Below are 16,632 nucleotides of genomic sequence, written 5' to 3'. Positions count from 1 at the left end.
CAATCAATACATTGCTTTGTATGTTTGAGCATCCTGATCAGCCTGATATAACAACATTGGCTCAACCAATGCTGTGATTCTGGGGCGAGACTATTGGTTTATTTGACTTAATGGCAGATGAGGGGACGTTCCAGAACACCAGTTTGAGGCTTCTTTTTTTGCAAGTCCCTTTTGTGATGCTAGTCGCCTCGCACTTCCACACTTCACCTTTAAAAAACTTTAAATTCTGATTATATTTGTATTTCCATCAATGCATTAACATAATATATCATATAGCCTATTAACTTAATGCAACGGACTATCCATATGTAAACTATAATGTGCATAACATTGAAATTCATATTACAGTTATAAGTGCTACTGATATTACAAATACAAGTACTGACTTGTTCACACTGGCCATAAAGGTCAATAAGTGCATAACAGGGACTGGGGATGTCCTGGGCTGCCACGCCCTGATCCATGCCATTAACATACAGGTGAAGACAGCCACTGCTGTCCACCAACAGTCCCAAAACGGTCCCTTCAGGACAGGTGTCTAGGTTAGGACCATAGTTCTCACAAATCTAAAGGTAGGAAAAAGAGAGAATTAGATTACATACAGATAATAATGTAAAAAGAACGTAGAGAGAAATGGGAAGATAGAAAGAGGCAAGGAAAGTGATGTCACCTTTAGTGAGTTGTGGAAAACAGAATCTCGCTGCAGTAGCCAGACTGAGCGTTTAAGGCAGCAAGCTGTGGAAGGGAAGTTGAGGCGGTCTGGTGAATGACCAATCACACCCAGTGACAGAGAGGACGTCCACGATGGATTCAAACGGTCTATCTGAAACTAAAGAAGGGGTGGACCAGCATCAAACAAAACTGCCTAGTCCTCACAAACACACACACACTCAGACACTGGGTCTCAATTAGTGATAGACCGATATATATATCAACCAGGCCGATTAATTGGCCGATATTAGGCCATTTTGCAATTATCACTTGGCCGATTGACAGAAGTGTTAACTTTACCATATGTCAGTTCCGAAATCTACCAACAGATTTGTCAATGGATGGTCAACACTTTCTGTTTTCAAGGTTTTTTGGTTTTTATTTGACCACATTTGAGTGAATGTTGCATAAAATAAGTGTTTGTTTCACTTTAGAAAGTTTATCGCCATTTATATCGGCCATCTTGCTCTCTAGATATCGGCATCGGCCATTGAAATAAACTGTCGGTCAACCACTAGTCTTAATCACTAATAATTGCATGTAACTTTTCTTACTTATGAGAGCAGAAAAAGTTCTCAAACTAAATTTCCGCCGGACTCAACGCAAGTGCCTAAGCGCATAAATTTGTTCTTACCCTCGTTCTGTTGATGAATCCAGATAATAATAAATAAGGGAATGTTTGCCTGCAGTTAGTCATTTGCAAAATACACACCTAAACAATCGTCTTATAAAGGTTTTATGCACAATGCCACAAAACGTTTTGTTACTTTTAAATAAGATTCAATGTAGGGTAGTAATAATACTAATATAGGCATATAAATGGCCACAAGGAGTCTGATTTTTGCATTTGTGTGTTTTGAGTTAGATCTAAGTTTGATTATAAAATAAGATAAAAGTACAAACTTATTGATGAATCATTAGTTCTATGTGAAAACGTTTATACACAGATTTTACATGAAGAAATGTGCGTAAATATGTTTGCATAGTTAGTGAAGGGACACACCCTCTCTATTTTCCTCTCATACAAATACACACCTGAAAAAGTTGTTGGCGGGGCAAAGCTTGCGCTGTGACCAATAATCCCTGGTTGTAGCTGGACACTCTGGCGGCAGTAAGGTTCTGATTGGACAGCTGGATATTTTTTCCATGATTTTCCAAAAACGTCATGACCGTGGGCACCAGAGGAGGCCCATTCTCACACTGACAATTGGAGAGAAAATTAACAACTTAAGTTTGACATCAAAACACAACCCATTAAATGGGTTCAAGTTATGCAGCTGTGACCGTACCTCTCTGACAGGAGTGCTGTCTTCCTCTACCTCACTGCAGCTGTCAGAGGAGAGCGAGGGAGCTTTCACACTTTCCGCATCCTCCACTAGCGTGGAGCTGACGATGGACACGGTCGTCACCTTTCCATACAGGTCAAAAACTGCATACACATTCTGAAACATGCAGTATAGTTGTGGGTAAGCAGACTACATCTATACACCCATAAATTAGATATCGGATTTTGCAAGTCATTGTACCTTTGCCACGGCAGTGGCTGCAGGTCCCATGTCTTCTCCATCAATGAGGATGTGCATGGTATCGTCACTGCATCTCTTTACCCCGACACGATTTCCCACCTATGTTACAATCAAGGTGGAACGGAGGCGTAAGGAGTTTTTTATGAGCAGGCCCACACAGAATCTGCACCCGCAAAACTATGCAGAATTGGACAAGGACTTTCTTTCTGTGAAGCTACAGTGCTAACCACAGAGCCACCGTGCCACTCTTAGTAACCTATGACAGTGCCATATTGAAAGTCACTGAGCTCTTTGGTATTTCCCGTTCTGCTTAAAATGTTTGTCTAAGTAGATTCTATGGCTGTATGCTTGATTTTATGCACCTGTCCCTAATTGGTCCAGCCCAAATAGTCAAATCCATTCATTAGAAGTGGGTGTCCATATACTTTTGGCCAGCTTGTGTACAATTGCTCTTGTGGACTCACCATGAGGCGGTCCAGAGAGCAGCCATAGTTCTGTCTCTGCAGCACCCCATTGCGTCGGACCTCAGAGCCGGCGAGGACCCAGGTGACCTTTGATCTGAGCTGAGTAAGGGAAGGCGAGAGGCCGCTGAGAGGGCAGGATGGAAGGTCAGGGGGCTGCAGGGTAGTCAAACCCACATGGAGCGATCCGGACCACCTCTCATCCACTTTGTTAATCTTCACCTAGACGGACATCAAATATAGGACCAAATATGAATAAGTTACTGATATTTTCAAAATCCTTTTTTGAAGTATATAATTAAAGCATGTCCGACATCTCACCTCAAACACCTCGTCCGTCTTGAGTTCCTTTGCGCTAAAGACAATTCCATGGGCATATCCCCCTACCCTCAATGCTTGGCAACCATCTCCTAATAACACCACGTTTTTACCATGTTTGCTGTGCAGGCGATGAGCAACCCCAGCCACTAGAGGGTGACAAAGATAATGTAAGAGAGGGGCGAGTGAACAGGTGGACCAACATTTATATTTAATTTCACAACTATTTCTCAGGTCGTTATAAACTAATACTACCCTGAATATAGCATGCTGCTATCAGCATTCCTTTTTTTTTCATTCTCATATCAGGGAGTCAAATTTCCTTGATCTTGATTTCCTTGAAATAAAATAGCTTGATGTACTATGAAAACATACAGTAACTTACAGAATTCAAAACAGCATTTATTGAAACTACGCTGTTAAACAACTCGTTTTGTACTTCAGCAACTTTGTAATGTCTCAGCAATAAATTAATCAACACATGACTGTTCAGATTCAGATGTTTGGCCCACCCAGTCACGGTGAGGTAATAAGAGAAGGCCAGATAAACCTTATTATCAATAAAAAACAAAAAATCATGGCTAAATATGACTTAAAGGGAGAGTTCACCCAAAAATTCTCTCATCATTTACTCACCCTCATGCCATCCCAGATGTATATGACTTTCTTATTTCTTCTGAAGACAAAGGTTTTTAGAAGAATATTTCAGCTCTTTAGGTCCATACAATGCAAGTGAATGGGTACCAAACTTTTGAAGCTTCAAAATGCAAATAAAGGCAGCATAAAAGTAATCCATACAACTCCAGTGGTTAAATCTATATTTTCAGAAGTGATATGATAGGTGTGGGTGTGAAACAAATCAATATTTTAATCCTTTTTTACTATAAATTCTCTTCCCTGCCCAGTAGGTGGCAATACGCACAAAGAATGTGAATCGCCAAAAACAAAAGAAGAATGTGAAAGTGAAAGTGGAGATTGATAGTAATAAAGGACTTAAATATTGATCTGTTTCACACCCATACCTATCATATCACTTCTGAAAATATAGATTTCACCACTGGAGTCATACAGATTACTTTTATGCTGCCTTTATGTGCATTTTGCAGCTTCAAAATTTTGGTTTGTGTTTTGGTTTTACATTGTTTGAAACTACAGAGCTGAAATATGCTTCAAAAATCTTTGTATTCAGCAAAAGAAAGAAAGTCATACACATCTGGGATGGCATGAGGTGAGTAAATGAGTGAATTTTCATTTTTGGGTGAACTCTCTCTTTAACTATAACTGTTTTTGGCAACAACAACAAAAACCTTACTATTATTAAAAATGGATCTCAGGGAAAAACAAAAAGGAGGAAAAACAACATGCATGATACGACTCCTTTTAAAAACTCAGTACAGTACAGAATGCACTACCTGGGGAGTGTATGGGGAAGCTCTTCTCTGTGATGTTACTGGTACACAGACTGTTATCCAGTGGGCCAGAGGAACTTGTAATTGCAACTTGCACGCACTGACCATAAAGATCAACCACAGCAAACACTTCTAAAATAAGAACAGAGAAGGAGAGAAGGACTGAGAATTTTACAGAGTTCACAGGTCCTGGAATAATATAAAGTTGCTTGCAGTGCTACATAGAGTTGGGTAAACTTAATCGATACCTGGTGGCAGCCCAGTACAAGCTACACCCTGGTCAACTCCATTAATGAAGTAATGCAGATCTCCAGATGCTGTCCGCATCATCCCGATCCTGGAGCCCGTGGTCAGAGAGTCCAGGTCACAGCCGTAGTTATTCCTCATGGTATTTCCATCCTGCATGATCGCTGTGCCACTACAGAAGAGAGAGAAAAAGAGATGTAAGGTATTGCTCTGAAAATGATGAAATCCAAAACGAAATTATGCAAAAGCTCACCTCAGCATCCATGTGTCATAGTCAATGTCAGTCATCGTATTAGGGAACTCCAGTTCTTCTGGTCTGATTGCTGTCACTCCTGTACAAAAATACAAACAGTCAATGCAAACTGCTAGCAAACGTATGTAATTTAATACTGGTGAGGTGAAAATTACTGGAAGCAAGGAATCATATCATAAACAGTAGCTTCAAAAAATATTAGGACACTTAAGTCACACTTAAAAATGTATACAGTAAATGTCACTGCATAAATAACAAAATAACAAACAAAGTGGCATTTATTTTAAAGAAAGACAGCACAAGCACACTTTTCAAGCAATGTGAAGCTAGCTAGGATGTGAAAATGATCTAGAACCATTTGTTCACAGAATGCCAGCTGGTTTCATAATTTGTTATCTAATTTAATAACATATACATTTTTAAGTATGGCTTGAGTGTCCAAATACTTTTGGGGCCACTTGATCCCCTTGTGTGAAAGGTAAGATTGTCACTGATTTAGCATAGCATGCAGTCCATTTAGGACAATTATTAGAAAAACCTCTACATTTCAAAATCACTATCAGCTGACCTGCTTCTATTGAGCCTGACCAGCGATCAACCATTTTCTGAATCACAATTTCAAAGAGCTCTCCATCTCGAAGGCACCTGCTCAAAGAGCGAGACAAACAAACATAAAATATTCATTAGTGGATGATTGTTCTATCAAGATCAACCAGTATGATCAGATAGCACCAAAGGCTATGTTCTCACAAGCAGAAAAAAATCAGATTTTTTGGCCTATCTGACTCAAATCCATTTAGGTTTTTGCAGTCTGAACAGGACAAAAACATATAAAATCAGATTTGTACAAACCTGATCCAAACCACATTCGTAAATTAGATATTTTTAATGCGTCTGAGTCCGAACGGTCAGATCGGATTCCATATGTTTTTTTTTTCATCATTTGTTGTGCACGACAGGTTGTTTCGTCAGGTGTTGTGACGAGAAGACATTCACTGGCGGCCAAAAGTTTGGAATAATGTACAGATTTTGCTCTTATGGAAAGAAATTGGTACTTTTATTCACCGAACTGTCATTCAGCTGATCACAATGTATTGTCAGGACATTAATAACGTGAAAAATGACTATTACAATTTGAAAACAATGTTCAGAACTTCTTAAACTGCTTCAAAGAGTTGTCATCAAAACATCCTCCACGTGCAGCAATGACAGCTTTGCAGATCCTTGGCATTCTAGCTGTCAGTTTGTCCAGATACTCAGGTGACATTTCACCCCACGCTTCCTGTAGCACTTAGATGTTACTGTCTTATCGGTTGTCTGTTTCATTGCCCACTCTAACCTTTTCTTTTTGTTTTTCTGTTTCAAAAGTGGCTTTTTCTTTTCTTTTTTTTTTCTCCCCAATTTGGAATGCCCAATTCCCAGTGTGCTCTAAGTCCTCATGGTGGCGTAGTGACTCGCCTCAATCCGGGTGGCGGAGGACGAATCTCAGTTGCCTCCGCGTCTGAGACCTTCAATCCATGCATCTTATCACGTGGCTTGTTGAGCACGTTAACGCAGAGACATAGCGCGTGTGGAGGCTTCAAGCTATTCTCCGCGGCATCCATACACAACTCGCCACATGCCCCAACAAGAGTGAACCACATTATAGTGACCACGAGGAGGTTACCCCATGTGACTCTACCCTCCCAAGCTTTTCTTTGCAATTCTTCCCATAAGGCCTGCACCCCTGAGTCTTCTCTTTACTGTTGTACATGAAACTGTTGTTGAGTGGGAAAAATTCAATGAAGCTGTCAGCTGAAGACATGTGAGGCATCTATTTCTCAAACTAGAGACTCTGATGTACTTATCCTCTTGTTTAGTTGTACATCTGGCCTTCCACATCTCTTTCTGTCCTTGTTAGAGTCAGTTGCCCTTTGTCTTTGAAGACTGTAGTGTACACCTTTGTATGAAATCTTCAATTTTTTGGCAATTTCAAGCATTATATAGTTTTCATTCCTCAAAACAATGATTGACAGATGAGTTTCTAGAGAAAGCTGTTTCTTTTTTGCCATTTTTGACCTAATATTGACCTTAAGACATGCCAGTCTATTGCATACTGTGGCAACTCAAAAACAAACACAAAGACAATGTTAATCTTCATTTAATGAACCAAATAGCTTTCAGCTGTGTTTGATATAATGGCAAGTGATTTTCTAGTACCAAATTAGCAATTTAGCATGATTACTCAAGGATAAGGTGTTGGAGTGATGGCTGCTGGAAACGGGGCCTGTCTAGATTTGATCTAAATGTTTTTCAAATAGTGATGGTGTTGTTTTTTACATCAGTAATGTCCTGACTATACTTTGTGATCAGTTGAATGCCACTTTGGTGAATTAAAGTGAAATAGCAAAATCTGTACATTATTCCAAACTTTTGGCCGCCAGAGTATACTGCGTCCCAATCTGCATAAATGATGCCTTCACAGGGCACTTCGAAGCGAAAACAATAATGATCGCCATACGCTGTAGGATCGTAAGAGAATTTTCAATAAAAATGTTATTAAAAAGTGAGTTCAGAATGACTGTTTTATTACAACTTTCAGATCTGAGCTCTCCAACAGTGGAAGGTAAAGTCTATGAGGGGAATAGATAGGGACGATCACTTCTGAATGGAACTCACCCTTATATCATGTATATGTTACAGGGCAGCCAAAGAGCAAAAACCTCTTTTAGAATAAAACAGACATTTGCTTTACCCACCCAAAGAGATGCGCTAAGGTGAGGTGACACACTGGCTGCGAGCCACCACAATGCGGTAAGGTGTTAAATATCTCACACATATACGGGACGCTTGAGCATTTTAAGCGCTTCAACACAGGATGGTGGTCTCTTCAAGAGTCTCACTGTTGACCCGTTTATGCTTCAATATGGGACACAAAGCCTTAAATATGGGACTTTATGATGCACAATAAAATACAGGACAATAGCCATCCCGTATGGGACATCCTAATTATGGCCAAAATACCAAACGTTCTGACTAAAACGGCAGCAACAAACTTTGCATATGCCACCTCTCCTGTTTTTAAGCCACTGTCTTTGACAAATGAGTAACTATTTGGATATAGCCCTCATGAAAAACAAACAATTGCAAAACTTCCATTGCTAAATTCTCACGCATGGTGAACATATGCATGTTTGCAATGTTACTGACAATGTGAATGTGCTAGCAAAATTGACAGCAGTCTGAAAAGAAAAAAAAAAAAAACAGATCTGTCCAAATATAACCTGCATTTTCAACAAACAGTCTGAAATCAGATTTGAGAAACAAGTCAGATTTTTCCTGCAGTATGAACAAAGCTTAAGTGTTCGTGCTAAAACAAAAGTAACCTGTTTGATATAACGATGGCATCATTAAACTCGCTGCGGCAGTTTTGCCTGAGCGCTGTTCGGCCACCATTCGTAATGACTGCATTCGTGCCGTGCAGCTGATGAAAGCGCAGGTCGTTAGCAGCTGTAACCCCAGACACTGAACACGGGCTACCAGGAGACATGGCAGTAGGACCCTCAGAACTGTCATCAGGTAATGGAGGGAGGTCAGCTAAAAGAGAGAGAAAAAGAGATAGAACCAAACCTTCAACAATCACTGGTCTCGACTGAACGCTCTCTGCAACCCATTCATTTCCACTCCATACTTATCATCTCTCTCACCCATGTCATCCATGATGGTGGCCTGGGCTGCCTGTCCATACAGATCCACCACTGCATACACACTGGCCGGAACATTCCAGGCTGCAGGACCCTGAGGCACTCCGTTCACAAAGAAGTGCAAACTCCCATCCTCCTTTCTGACAACTCCCACTGTATCTCCAGCCTATAGATACAGACACAATGAAGCATGTGAATAAAACAAATCTTCTAGTACAGTATCGGCAATTAACATAAATTACCCTGGAATTTTTAATTAGCTGGTAAAGCGATAGTTCACCCAAAAATGAAAATTCTCACATCATTTACTCACCCTCATGCCATCCCAGATGTGTATGATTTTCTTTCTTCAACAGAACACAAACAAAGATTTTTAGAAGAATATCTCATCTCTGCAGGTCCTCACAATGCAAGTGAATGGTGGCCAGAACTTTGTAGCTCCAAAAATCACAAAGGAAACATAAGTAATCCATATGACTTCAGTGGTTAAATCCATATCTTCCGAAGCGATATAATAGGTGTGGGTGAGAAACAGATCAAAATTTATGTCATTTGTTTTACTCTAAATCTCCACTTTCACTTTTATATCTGAAAATCTCATCTGCTGCCAGTTTAGTTTCACTTTCACATCTGAAAGTAAAAGTTAAAGTGGAGATTTAGAGTAAAAAAGGACTTAAATATTGTTCTGTTTCTCACCCTCACCTATTACATTGCTTCTGAAGATACTGATTTAACCACTGGAGTCATATGGATTACTTTTATGTTTCCTCTATGTGATTTTCTTTAGCTAAATAGGTCTGATCACCATTCACTTGCATTGTATGGACCTACAGAGCTGAGATATTTTTCTAAAAATCTTCATTTGTGTTCAGCAGAAGAAAGAAAGTCACACACATCTGGGATGGCATGAGGGTGAGTAAATGATGAGAGAATTTTCATTTTTGGGTGATGAAAATTCTACCATCATTTATTGACCCTCATATTGTTTCAAAACCCATATGACTTTCTCTTACGGAACATAAGAAAAATTACTTTTTTGTATACAATGACTGCTGACCACATAATGACCACATCTGTCAAGCTCCAAAAAAGGCAAAAAATAAATAAATAAATAAATAAAATCATAAAAGCATTTCATACAACTTGTGTGATATATTCTAAGTCTCTCATTCTCTAAAATCTCATTTGCATCTGCTAAAACGTCACACTGACGTGCTAAGCTAGGTGTGACGCCATTAACACCAAACATCAAAAGGTGAACTGAGCTAGAAACTCACTTTGAGGCGGTCCAGGTTGTGCCCATATTCATCAAGAATTGTAGTTCCATTGTGCATAACGCCATTTCCTGTCATCATCCAGGTTCCTGTAGAGACAATAGTGCATTAGATTAACTAATGTAAAGTGTAAACACTCATGCATTTTACACTTGACACTACAGGTGACTCAAGCACTGCACAATGTGGCATAATCGTACCTGAGCGCAGATTGGTCATGGTTGATGGTAGCTGAAGATAGGCGGGGTTATGAGTTGTCACACCAATCTCTATAGAGCCCGCCCATTTGTCCACCATTTTGTCGATGCGCACCTGGAAAACCTCATTGGAGTGCAACGGACGGTTGCTAAGCACAACGCCGTGGTTAAAGTCATCCGTCGCACTTCGTAAAAGAACATAGGTTGAGGAAAACAATTAATTGAGCTGCTTTAGTTCTCACACAGAAATTTCTTAACTTGAATTTGACAGCAAATGAGAACAGTGAAGCTTAAAACTTGTCCTAACCAGGCGCGATGTGATAAAACGACAAGCTCTCCCATGTAAATAAGAATTTTTGTGCTAATCAGCCGCAACATGCGACAGGACATTTTGTCGATTGCTTGATTTAAATTTTTGCAGAGTAGCACTGGGTAGCCCAATCCATTGTGAAATCTCATTGGTCCAAAAGCCTGCTCCTCGTTACTGTACATTAAGCATCAAATATCTTCTGATTGGCTGGGATTGTGTCCCGTTCAGTCAGGACAGAGAAATTGCTTGGTGCTGGAAATGCATATCACATCGCACCCGGTCAGGACACAGTGTTATGGATAACACAATACTGCATCTCACAGAACTTCAGAGTATACTAATTGCAGTGGGTATGCCTTAGAATTTTTGCTCAGTCAATTGAAAATCAGTCATTTCTAAATTTAATGAACTCACTGAGGCCGTAACGCAGTCCTGCCATCGCTAATGATTGCAGCTTTCTGCCCACAGTTTGAATGAAAGAGCAAGCGGTCTGGGATATCGAGCTCAGGTGTCACTGAGAGAGCAGGCCGAGGGCGTCCCACATCAGGCGAAAGTGCCCTCATAATGGCATTATTGCGTCGTAACCGGTCACTGTGGTTATGATTGTGAACGATGGTGACCTTAACTGCCATGCCATAGAGATCCACCACTCCATACACTACACCAGGGGTCTGGCTGGCTGCAACACCTATGTAATATCATTCATAATCAATTTGCAAATATAGTGGCAATGATATGCATATACAGATCAGATAAAAACAGACAGACAATCAAGCAAAGTTTGCACCTTGATCAATGCCATTAATGTAGAAGTGTAGAGCTCCACTGGCTTTCCTCATCAGCCCTATATGATCTCCTTCCTGTTAGTCAATACCAAGTGACATTTAACATAAATAATGACAAAAACATGGACAGCAATACGGACATGCTGTTTTAAATGAATAAAGGGCATCTCCTTGAATATTAGATTGTATGTGATAATCGTTAAGACTCACAGTGGCCAACTTACCTGGAGTTCATCCAGGCTGAATTCACAGTATTCTCGACGGGTCCCCTTCCCATTGGTTAAAATCCCACAGCCACTCATCATGATTGTGCCTTAAAGACAAATTTAAACACACTGACACAAATTAAAAACTGTGATTTAGCCATTTCAGAGAGCTGTTATAGAGATCAGCCACCTCCACAATACTATAAGTGTGCCTTCTACCTTCATGTACATTGTAAATTCAATATGGAGTAGTTCAAGATATAACAATAGTGTGTGTACCTGAGCGTAAATTGGTCATTGTTGCAGGGTAGTCAAGATTATTTGGGTTGTGGGTTGTCACTCCAATCTCAATAGAACCAGACCATTTATCCACCAATTTGTCAATGCGAATCTAAAAATGGCAACAGCACCATTGTTACTGTATGCAGTAATAGAGAACAATGAAATGTCTTCATATTATATAACACATTCACAAAGAAAAGGCCCACACCTCAAACATTTCGTTATGTCTCAGTGGGCGGTTTGTCATGACAACTCCGTTATTAAACTCATCCAGCGGTCTTCTCCTCTCTGCTGTCTTATTGTTGTTGCTTAGTTTGATCAGCGTGCCACATTTCTCGTGGAACAGCAGCGCGTCATTGGTCGTCATGCCGCCTGGTGCCACCCCCAGTCCCATTGGCCCACTAGAGCTCCTGGCTGGGCTGCTGTTGCTGCTACTGCCTCCACCTGCACCTACGCCTCCAATGCCGCTGTCACTTCCTGTTCCTCTGCCTCCACCGCTACTTCCTGTACCGCCCCTCAAGGAGTCCGAGCTCCCCCCTCCCCCTCCCACCCCCAAGTCCTCTCCACCCTCGTCCTCTGAACGATACAGAGAGACAATGGCATTGTTGAACACATCAAATAACTGATGCTCAGTCAAAACTGCAAGGAAAACAGGAAATGAAGAGCAAAAGAAACAGTGAACCACTATGAAGCATCACAATGTAACATTAATACTGACTGAGGCTGACTTTAAATGTGGCATTACCACTATCAGGCTCAAAGTTGTTTGGAAACTTGTCAGGCCGATTGTGCGTCCTTGACACCTCAGGCACTAATGGGAAAAGAAGACAGTGAATATTTTGAGGTAGGGATAGCAATATTAATTTCAGTTACCCATCAAGGCCTCTTTCTCTGCTTTGTGGTTGGGCTTGAAAGTATAGTATATCATATATACCCCATATATTTGCATTGATTTCCCTGGTGATATCAAATTAGGGATGTGCACAACAAGTTAGCTTTTTAGAAACTGCTAAAAGGTTGACATTTGTGAAAACCCCAACTGGTTATTCATTTCACGAGTGTGTCACACTTTTTATTTAATAACTTAAAATCTATATTTCAAGTAATCGAGCTCTTAGAGTTGCTAAGATTGATTCATTTTCCATAAATCAGTTTAAACTGGCCATTTGAATGAACTGTTTCAAAGCTCTGAACGATCTGTTTCTGTCATTACTCAAAAGGTTCATGGAAGTCCCTGCATGGCATTTATCATGTAGTAAAAAGCATTTTAAATATATATATATACACTGGCGGCCAAACGTTTGGAATAATGTACAGATTTTGCTTTTTCGGAAGGAAATTGGTACTTTAATTCACCAAAGTGGCATTCAACTGATCACAAAGTCTAGTCAGGATATTACTGATTAAAAAACAGCACCATCACCATTTGAAAACAGTCATTTTTGATAAAATGTAGACAGGCCCCATTTCCAGCAGCCATCACTCCAACACCTTATCCTTGAGTAATCATGCTAAATTGCTAATTTGGTACTAGAAAATCACTTGCCATTATATAAAATACTGCTGAAAGCTATTTGGTTCTTTAAATGAAGATTAACATTGTCTTTGTGTTTGTTTTTGAGTTGCCACAGTATGCAATAGACTGGCATGTCTTAAGGTCAATATTAGGTCAAAAATGGCAAGAAAGAAACAGCTTTCTCTAGAAACTCATCAGTCAATCATTGTTTTGAGGAATGAAGGCTATACAATGCTTGAAATTGCCAAAAAACTGAAGATTTCATACAAAGGTGTACACTACAGTCTTCAAAGTCAAAGGACAACTGGCTCTAACAAGGACAGAAAGAGATGTGGAAGGCCAGATGTACAACTAAATAAGAGGATAAGTACATCAGAGTCTCTAGTTTGAGAAATAGATGCCTCACATGTCCTCAGCTGACAGCTTCATTGAATTCTACCTGCTCAACAACAGTTTCATGTACAACAGTAAAGAGAAGACTCAGGGATGCAGACACTTTTGAAACAGAAAAACTAAAAAAAAAGGTTAGAGTGGGCAAAGAAACACAGACATTGGACAACAGATAACTGGAAAAGAGTGTTATGGATCTTAACCCCATTGAGCTTTTGTGGGATCAGTTAGACTGTAAGGTGCATGAGAAGTGCCCGACAAGACAGCCACATCTATGACAAGTGCTACAGGAAGTGTGGGGTGAAATATCACCTGAGTATCTGGACAAACTGACAGCTAGAATGCCAAGGATCTGCAAAGCTGTCATTGCTGCATGTGGAGAATTTTTTGATGAGAACTCTTTGAAGCAGTTTAAGAAGTTCTGAACATTGTTTTCAAATTGTAATAGTAATTTTTCATGTTATTAATGTCCTGACTATACATTGTGATCAGTTGAATGCCACTCTGGTGAATAAAAGTACCAATTTCTTTCCATAAGAGCAAAATCTGTACATTATTCCAAACCTTTGGCTGCCAGTGTATACGTATATAGGTAAATATTGTTGTTTATGACTATGTATTGTTATATAGGTGCACATAATTGAAACCTATTAAATAAAAACAGCATGAAAAACATGTCTTAAATATTTTAACTACCTGTAGGTTTTTATTGAGTTTTGATTCAAACATTTTGAATATACTAGGCAACAATGGTTGTTTTGGCTTAAAGCAATAATTCACCCAAAATATAAATTCTCTCATCATTTACTCACCCTGATGCCATCTCAGATGTGTATGACTTTCTTTTATCTTCAGAACACAAACGATGATAATTAGAAGGATATTTCAGCTCTCTAGGTCCATACAATGCAAGTGAATTGTGACAAAAACTTTGAAGCTCTAAAAAGCACAGAAAGACAGCATAAAAGTAATCCATACAACAGGTTAAAGCTATGTCTTCAGATGCGCCACCTACTGGGCTGTTGTGCAAACATGATTTATTTATTCTTTTCGTTCCTTTATCCTTCCCATCTTTTTGTCTTTTTTCTGTCTCCTCCCCGCCCAGTAGGTTGCTATATGCACAAAGAATTGCTATTCGCAAAAAACAAAACAAAAGAAGAACTTGGTCCTCTCGTGAACTTGCATAGGAGGGCTGGTCGAAAGTGGAGATTTAGAGTAAAAAAGGACTTTTATATTGATCTGTTTCTCACCCACACCCATCAAATCACTTCTGAAGATGTGGATTTAACCATTGGAGTTGTATGGATTACTTTTATGCTGCCTTTATGTGCTTTTTGAGCTTCAAAGTTTTGGTCACAATTTACTTGCATTGTATGGACAAACAGGACTGAGATATTCTTCTAAAAATCTTTGATTGTCTTCTGCAGAAAAGAGAAAGTCATACACATCTGGGATGGCATGAGGGTGAGTAAATAATGAGAGAATTTTCATTTTTGGGTGAACTATTCCTTCACAAGACGGTTCATCTGATTGAAAAAAATAATCACCCTTTCGCCATTGAAAAAAAAAAAAAACATAAATATCAATATATATATTGAATATTGCCAAAAGGCTAAAAAATATCAAGATATAATAATTTATGCTTTTTAACAAAGCCCTATAATATGGGCTAGGTTTACCTTCCACCAATCCATTCATCAGTGCCTCTGTTTCACCAGCTGCAGACAACACTATAGCTCCAGCCCTATCATCGTGGTTACGATCTGCCATTATGGACTCTGCTGGCGTTGACTCTATCTCATCCTCAACCTCCTCTTCTTCATCCCCTTCCATTTCAGGTGGGGGTTCACAGCTCACCACAGTCACTTGGGTACACTTCCCATAGAGGTCCACCACGGCCCACAAATGGGATGGAAGTCCACTGGCCGCCATGCCGCAGTCCTGCCCGTTCACCCACAGATGCAGCTCCCCTTTCCCATTCCGCTGGATGCCCACACGGTCCCCTTCCCCCAACTGGTCCAGGTCGTGACCGTACTCCTCCAGGACTGAGCGGCCGTCCTTTAACACAGAGCAACCAGACACGATCCACGAGCCCCCCTTCAGCCCTGTGGCACTGCTAGGAAATTCCAGACCGGCTGGGTCCAGCGCAGTCACACCAATCTCTATAGATCCACTCCACGAGTTCACCTGGACAAAGGGAACAGAAATGGGAGTTAGACAAGTGATGTCTTACAGTTTGTTTGTCCTAACTAATGATGTACAGTATCAGCACCAAACATTTTCATTGTTTTCTCCCTGCATAAAATATCTCAAAATGTCTTAAATGTCAGAATAAATGTGCTTGTGATACACTATATGGCCAAAAGATTGCAACTCCTTTATCAATATAAATCTTGCCGTCTACAGTCTCCTAGGCATCATGATTTGAAGCCCAACTGCACTTCCTCGCGTGTCATATGGATTACCTTTATGTCCTTTTTGGAACTTGTAAGTATTGGACCCATTGACTTCCATTGTATGGATATATTCACATCATATCTCCATCAAAATCTTCCTTTATGATCCGCAGAAGAAAGAAAGTCATATGAGTTTGAGAATTATAGTTTTTGGGTGAACAATTCCTTTAAATTGCATTGAATGCAGAACATTTCTTTAAACAGATCTCAATATCACACTGTTCAGTGCAATTCAGGCCAGAAAGTTGTCTCAAGATTTTGCATCATCACTGCATTCCTCAAAAGTCTTTATGTGAATGGTATGTAGGCTGTCAGTGGAATGGGGCCATGTATATCTGGGTTAAGGCAGGCTGAGAAGAGGGACAGGCGGCATAGAATGTGATAAAGTAATTTCTCTAATCTGGTTACATAAGTAACTGGTAATCTGCTTCATTGTCTTCTCCCTCTCTGTCTAGAAAGTGAAGAAATGGAAAGGGAAAACACAGGAAACAGGAATGAAGGAATAAAAGGAATCTAAAACTTGGGCCTTTTAAAAACAAAAAGAAAGTGTATTTTTCAACATTCAGTGTTTAATCACGCACAAAGAGTATTTATATGAAATGTGGGGAT

General features: G+C 39.9%; 1 protein-coding gene across 2 annotated transcripts in view; it reads right to left on the bottom strand.

The window, feature by feature from the left end:
* LOC127427485 (neuralized-like protein 4) overlaps positions 1-16,632 on the bottom strand; it is a 30,553-nt gene that overhangs the window by 6,429 nt on the left and 7,492 nt on the right. For both annotated transcript variants that reach the window (XM_051675120.1, XM_051675121.1), the window contains exons 2-23: positions 15,247-15,754; positions 12,407-12,472; positions 11,870-12,300; positions 11,659-11,770; positions 11,398-11,486; positions 11,176-11,248; positions 10,803-11,076; positions 10,082-10,263; positions 9,885-9,970; positions 8,611-8,773; positions 8,290-8,500; positions 5,493-5,569; positions 4,925-5,003; positions 4,674-4,843; positions 4,429-4,557; positions 3,020-3,165; positions 2,702-2,920; positions 2,238-2,336; positions 2,001-2,153; positions 1,747-1,911; positions 671-829; positions 387-566 (exon numbers count right to left, since the gene is read on the bottom strand). In XM_051675120.1, the coding sequence (XP_051531080.1) occupies positions 387-566; positions 671-829; positions 1,747-1,911; positions 2,001-2,153; positions 2,238-2,336; positions 2,702-2,920; positions 3,020-3,165; positions 4,429-4,557; positions 4,674-4,843; positions 4,925-5,003; positions 5,493-5,569; positions 8,290-8,500; positions 8,611-8,773; positions 9,885-9,970; positions 10,082-10,263; positions 10,803-11,076; positions 11,176-11,248; positions 11,398-11,486; positions 11,659-11,770; positions 11,870-12,300; positions 12,407-12,472; positions 15,247-15,754 (3,771 nt within the window). The remainder of the gene's footprint in view (positions 1-386; positions 567-670; positions 830-1,746; positions 1,912-2,000; positions 2,154-2,237; positions 2,337-2,701; positions 2,921-3,019; positions 3,166-4,428; positions 4,558-4,673; positions 4,844-4,924; positions 5,004-5,492; positions 5,570-8,289; positions 8,501-8,610; positions 8,774-9,884; positions 9,971-10,081; positions 10,264-10,802; positions 11,077-11,175; positions 11,249-11,397; positions 11,487-11,658; positions 11,771-11,869; positions 12,301-12,406; positions 12,473-15,246; positions 15,755-16,632) is intronic.

Source organism: Myxocyprinus asiaticus, chromosome 36 (genome assembly GCF_019703515.2).
Source record: "Myxocyprinus asiaticus isolate MX2 ecotype Aquarium Trade chromosome 36, UBuf_Myxa_2, whole genome shotgun sequence".
Lineage (NCBI taxonomy): Eukaryota > Metazoa > Chordata > Actinopteri > Cypriniformes > Catostomidae > Myxocyprinus > Myxocyprinus asiaticus.
This window is presented reverse-complemented; position numbering and strand designations above follow the sequence as displayed.